We start from the raw sequence: 6,082 nt of genomic DNA, 5'->3' as shown, positions 1-6,082 counted from the left end.
TGGATTAGATTAAAAAAAGATGTGGCATATGTTTCCAAAGCAGATGTGGTGAAGAAGATGCCTGAACCTAAGAGGCGTGGTGGAACCACCCGTAGAGAGCAATTGTTCATCTTCACCTGCAAGAGTAGAGAATGACTGATGCTCTAATTTAGGATCTAGTCCTGTTGAGTCCCAGGCTGTTCTGGCTCTAAGGGTCCTGTGTTCTGACCCACAGACTGTGTTCTGTTGGCTGAAATTGTTTTTTATTATTATTATTATTATATGTGTGTGAGTGTGGGCTGTGTTCAATAATATTTTTATATTAAGACTTTTATACAGCCTACAGGATATTTTGTAGTGTATAAGTTGAATTACAGCAAGGTGATTTCTATCTCTCAATTGAATGTTAATTAAACATTTTGAATTACATTATGTTGTATTTGATTTTGTTTAGAATCACTTTCAAGTGCTTAGGAAATAAAATGCTTAATTGACCAATCCCCATGATTCTATTACTAGTCAGGATTCTAACTGTTACAACATCTGTTGTTGTTTCAGAGTGGAAAAACTATGTGAATCAGTTTACCCCAAGCTGGTTCACTTTACACCATTGACTTTTCTGGTCTGTCTCATTTTACCCCGAAGCTGGGGTAAAGTGAGACACAAGACCACTTTTTTAAAAAACATTATATTGTCACTGCCTTTCATCCTAAATACATTCTGATCATTACCATTGCAAGGAAACATCCTGAATTAATGGGAAATGTGTCAATTTCACCGATATATCATTTAAGCTCGCTTGGAGGGGAGCAAATGTAAAAAATGTCTCACTTTACCCCACTCTCCCCTACCCTGCATATGCATCAGTGCTAGGCTCGTTTTCATTTCCAGGGAAAGATTTTTTAGTCCATGTTGCAGGCTGTTACAGCGGGGCCTTTGGAGTTAGTGCATGTCTGCCGTGTGTGTGTGTGTGTGTGTGTGTGTGTGTGTGTGTGTGTGTGTGTGTGTGTCATTCATCACGATGAATGGCATCGTCGATCGGCCCAACCATATTTTCAACCCGGAGTCCTGTCTTCATGCTGCACAACTTTAAGGGGACGTAAGATAAAGGTTTAATGTTGTGTACCGGTAACCTTCACTGAACCTTCCCTTAAATGTTTAAATGTTACGTTTGCCGGGGCAGTCTGGTGTTAACAAGGCTACGTTAGACCGTTAGCCAACATCGCCTCTATGTTAAACTAAATACTGTGTAAATACTTATATGGCATCGTCTGCAATGGAGGGGAATATGGAAGTGTCTAAAATGTCACTCGAGCTTGTTAACTCACGAGGTGTGATCTTGTTCACACATCGCACGCAATGGACTCCCGCCCCCTGAGCGTGTTTGGTGTTTGAGCGCATAGGCGTAACAACGCGCACTTGGGGATTTGGGTTGGTGCTTCGACCAGGAACATGACAACTTCGTTGGCAACGGGGATTAGGCTACAGGGATGGTACTCGTATAGTATGGTTAGACATGGAATATGACGGATCAAACGAAGTCATAAGCATTTTTTTAGCACTGATTTAATGGACATTTAACGGACTATTAGGGAACTATCAGGGAATATTTTATAGCGGAACTGCTTGGAGGTGGTCTCACCGTTGACAAAACAGGTAACTGACATCTCTGAAATCAGTAAGACAAAAATATATTTTTTTAGCCTGTTTTAAACAAATGAAGTTATATTTTTACTGAAGTAATATTTGGTTAAATTATTAGTCAGTGCATATGATATGCCTACCCTGGCTAGTTACATCAATGCAATGTAGCCTAAATAGTTTCCATAAAAAGACAAATCTGTTTGGGGGGGGAACCCCAGAAAAGTATTGGATAAGATAGGGCTATCAGATAGCAAAAGGCAGACTAATGAAGTGAAGTGCAAGCGAACAGGCGATATAGACTTTTTTTTTTTTTTTTTTACAGGAAATAAGGGGTTTCCAGTGCTATATCCTGTTGCCTTTCATATGAAATGATCAGACCTGTAATTGACCAGTGTTGTTGGTCTGAGTCATTTAAATTAAGATGTGTCTGACCATTTCAAATAGGCTAACTACATGAAAGCACAAACAAAATATCCAAGTCATATAGCCTAACAAAACAGTTATTTCTGTTTGAACAATTAGTTTCTGAATTGGTTGACAGAAAAATAGCCTAGCTCACAAGCCGGAATCGTAACGGCTGTAGAGTTGTAAAGACATGGCTAAATGTAATAAAGGAAATAGGCCTAGAGCACATTTTATTCATTTGAGGACCCCCAACAATTTCTGTGTCTTGTTGACCGGCACCGACGCGGTTGGCGATGTATGGGCTACTTCAGTCCTGTTTAATTGCTTGGTCGTTTGCCCCTTTAGACATATTTAAATTAACTTTTCTTAAATGTTTGATGTTGGGCAGCGCCGGTGTTCACAGCTCTCTTGTGCGCACTGTAGCCAGACATTACTCCATCTGGCCAGAGAAATGGAATAACTTTCCATTAGTCACTTTTCTGATCCGACCCAGCGGCTCTCCTGTTTCAAATAATATTATTTCTAATGCGTGTGTTAAACACCATATGCTACATATACCGACATGTATCAACACACGTTACAGTAATTGTATGTTACGCCAATATATGTATAGCCAATATGTTTAATATGCACACACCGGTACGATCATGTAACGAACGACACTATCGATACAGGTCATTGCTGTGGTTTAGCATGCGATCGAGCAACGTGTTGTCCACGGGCAGCCTACCTCAAGACAACGGTATGAATTTCATGGTCATTAGGCCTAAAAGGCAACATTAAATAGTAGGCTAACTAACTCTTAATGTGGTGACAGTGTGTTACTTTTTTGCCGACACCAGTTTCATCACTGACTTCACTGTTGCATGTTGCACTGGACTGCCAGACAGATTTCCCCCCACAGCTTTCCCCACTTGGTATGCTTCCTGCTTACAGGAAGTGGTACATTGTGCAAAATAACATATAAGCTTAGATTTTAGGGTAAACAAGAAATTGTAAATTGATTGTTGATGTGTCATAGTTTCTCTCTCTCTCTCTCTCTCTCTACACTCTAAGAAGAGATGTGACACATTTTGACACATTTATGTGTGTGCTCAGGGAGGACACATTTTGTGTCAATTTCAACACAGCAATTGTGTGGCTAGCTTGGTAAAAACCAGAGTTTAGCTATCTCAAAACAAACAGAATGCGTATCTACAAAAATATGTACATTTTTGTTTGTTTGTTTGCTTATTGTTTTGTTGCTACACGAAATTAACACAAAATCGTGTCGTCCCTGAGCTCACACATAATGTGTCAAAATGACACATCTCTTCTTAAAGTGTATGCCTATATTTAGTATGTAGATGATGACATTTTAAGTCAGTTTTTCTCAGAAGGCTGTAGATGATTATTCCAAGAACTTCCTGTACAGATTAGTGCTTTGTTGAAATCTTTGTTTGCGTTTAACTTGATGTGAGCTTCTGTTTTGAGTATAATGATATGATTTGTATTTTGATGATTCATGATATGATTTTTGCATATAAGCCTAGTTATGATCTTGTTTCTATGCACTGATGCTCTGGCTCCAGTAATCTTTGTTAGTGGACCTTGCGAGTCAGTTGGATCTGCTGCCATATTGGCAATATTCGTGATTTAGCAGCGATGTAAAGGCAAATTTATCTTTAATAAAGCCCAAATGTAGGAATGAATGTTCTTACTCCAATCCCAGAGCAGTGAGCCATTATGAGCACATTGAACAAATTTGAATTACTTCTAGACCTAGATTGTAATGTGCTGAAGTGGGGATATGAAGAATTTGCATAATTCACCAGATAACCAGGAAATGCATAATACATTTTCCATTCACTGCTTGTCATGACTCAAACGTAACAAGTTATAAATGGTATGGCAATGATGTTCACATCCCCACAATGCATATTTTGCAGAGCACAATCATCTGGCAACAGATAAAATGGCCAGTCATGGCACATGATCAATTTTCTTTACACACTTCTCCTAGGTGGTTCATCAGAACCATATAAATAATGTATCACACATTTCCTGTTTATGTTGCGAAGAGACTTGGCATGAGGACTGTTTGACTTAACTTATTTATTTTCTTTCTTACAGAGCAATGAGGATATCTTTGCGCAACATAAGTGCTGCGGCTTTAGTGGTCGCCACCCTTTGCCTGGTTGTAATTTTGAACAAGGACAACTCCTCCTATGACCTCAGTCAAGGCATCTCCCAGAGAGAGCTCCCTAGTGTACCAAAGGAAGACATGATTCATTCCCCTGATGATGACGTCCAGTACCCTGCCCAGACAGAGCTCCCGCCACAGCCATACTGCGAGCGTAATTACTCCATGGCCAACGTGTCAGACTTTGCCACGCTGCCGCCCCACATCCAGGACTTCCTGTTCTACCGCCACTGCCGGCACTTCCCCAAGATTCTGGACGCGCCGGACAAGTGCGGTGGGCCGGAGGCCTCGTCCGACGTGTTCCTGCTGCTGGTCATCAAGAGCTCGCCGCACAACTACGACCGGCGGGAGGTACTGCGCAAGACGTGGGCACAGGAGCGGCAGCACAGCGGCAAGTGGATCCGCCGCGTCTTCATCTCGGGCGTGACGGTAGACGCCGGCTTCGAGCGGCAGCGGCTCAATAAGATGCTGAAGCTGGAGAGCCAGGAGTACGGCGACGTGATCCAGTGGGATTTCATCGACACCTTCTTCAACCTGACGCTCAAGCAGATGCTCTTCCTGGAGTGGATGGAGCAGCGCTGCCCCGGCGTCCGATTCCTGCTCAACGGCGACGACGACATCTTCGCCAACACCGACAACATGGTGGACTACCTGAGCGGCCTGCCCGACGGCAACGACGGCAGCAAGCACCTGTACGTGGGCCACCTGATCCGCTGGGTGGGCCCCATCCGCGAGAAGTGGAGCAAGTACTACGTGCCCGTGCAGGTGCAGGAGTCCGAGTCCTACCCGCCGTACTGCGGAGGCGGGGGCTTCCTTCTCTCCGGCTCCACGGGGCGCATTATATACAAGATGTCTCAGTCCATCACCCTGCTGCCCATCGACGACGTCTACATGGGCATGTGTCTGCAGAAGGCCGGACTGGAGCCCGTGTCTCATTTTGGGGTCAGAACGGCAGGGCTCCCTGTCCCCTCGTCCAAGGTGGACTCCTACCACCCCTGCTACTACCGGGAGATTCTTCTGGTCCATAGATTCCTGCCACACCAAATATACCTCATGTGGAACAGGATAAATGAACCCAATTTGAAATGTGACGGTTCGCAGGTCTCGAAACTTTAGCAGAAACCAACATTTAATTTATTTTCTCCGTTTCTATCTCCCTGGGAACACAATGATATTTGATTGAACTAAATGTCATTAATAAATCAGTAATGATTGTCTGGGACGATGGCTATTGCCATTAGAAAGGCAATGGATATGGCCCCGGCAGTGGCGCAACTGGCTGGGGCACCTGCACCGTATGCTGGCGACCCGGGTTCGATTCCCGCCCCGTGGTCCTTTCCAGATCCCACCCCGATTCTCTCTCCCACTCACTTCCTGTCATTCTCTCTACTGTCCTGTCCAAATAAAGGCATAAAAAGCCCAAAAAAATAATCTAAAAAAAAAAAAAAAAAAAAAGAAAGGCAATGGATATTAGTCCTGATTTGAGTGGATATGACAAACTGTATTGTTGGATGGTCGATTGCATACACCATCAAACGGAAACAAACTGAGCTGAGATATGTTTTCACTGTGGCCTCACTTTTACAGAGACGTTGTCACTGGGAAGCTCAAGTTAACAATTGATCATCAATTTTCTCTCTGCTATTCTCCTGGCAATTGAGAAATCAGATTTGGTCTGGCGCAGGTATTGTGGTAGCTATGACAACTTGATGAGGCCTCTTCTTTCATGCCCTATTAAAATAATGAATGACAATATATTATATTATAAATGACAGGGTGTTAAGACTGGAAGGGTGTTTTCTGATAATGTGAAGATCTCTTTTTTAAAATTAAATTTGAAATGTAAATACAAAATAATGGGTTCTTGCCTCT

At 42.9% G+C, this 6,082-nt stretch overlaps 1 protein-coding gene across 2 annotated transcripts; it reads left to right on the top strand.

The window, feature by feature from the left end:
* The first annotated feature begins 1,411 nt into the window (after positions 1-1,411).
* LOC134102687 (N-acetyllactosaminide beta-1,3-N-acetylglucosaminyltransferase 3-like) lies at positions 1,412-5,653 on the top strand. 2 transcript variants are annotated; one of them, XM_062556875.1, is made up of 2 exons: positions 1,412-1,657; positions 4,141-5,653. In XM_062556875.1, exon 2 carries the CDS (start codon positions 4,145-4,147, stop codon positions 5,324-5,326), a length of 1,182 nt encoding a protein of 393 aa, XP_062412859.1. In that variant the 5' UTR covers positions 1,412-1,657; positions 4,141-4,144; the 3' UTR covers positions 5,327-5,653. The 2 variants fall into 2 exon arrangements, with proteins under 2 accessions (XP_062412859.1, XP_062412858.1); XM_062556874.1 differs by having other exon boundaries at positions 1,412-1,635; positions 4,141-5,651.
* Positions 5,654-6,082: the final 429 nt, after the last annotated feature.

Source organism: Sardina pilchardus, chromosome 15 (genome assembly GCF_963854185.1).
Source record: "Sardina pilchardus chromosome 15, fSarPil1.1, whole genome shotgun sequence".
Classification (NCBI taxonomy): Eukaryota; Metazoa; Chordata; class Actinopteri; order Clupeiformes; family Clupeidae; genus Sardina; species Sardina pilchardus.
The sequence above is the reverse complement of the archived record's forward strand: the minus strand, read 5'-3'. Positions and strand labels throughout refer to the sequence as shown.

What these genes read in the sequence shown, in the direction of transcription:
- LOC134102687 (XM_062556875.1), top strand. Translation starts at nt 4,145, where the DNA reads ATGAGGATATCTTTGCGCAACATAAGTGCTGCGGCTTTAGTGGTCGCC.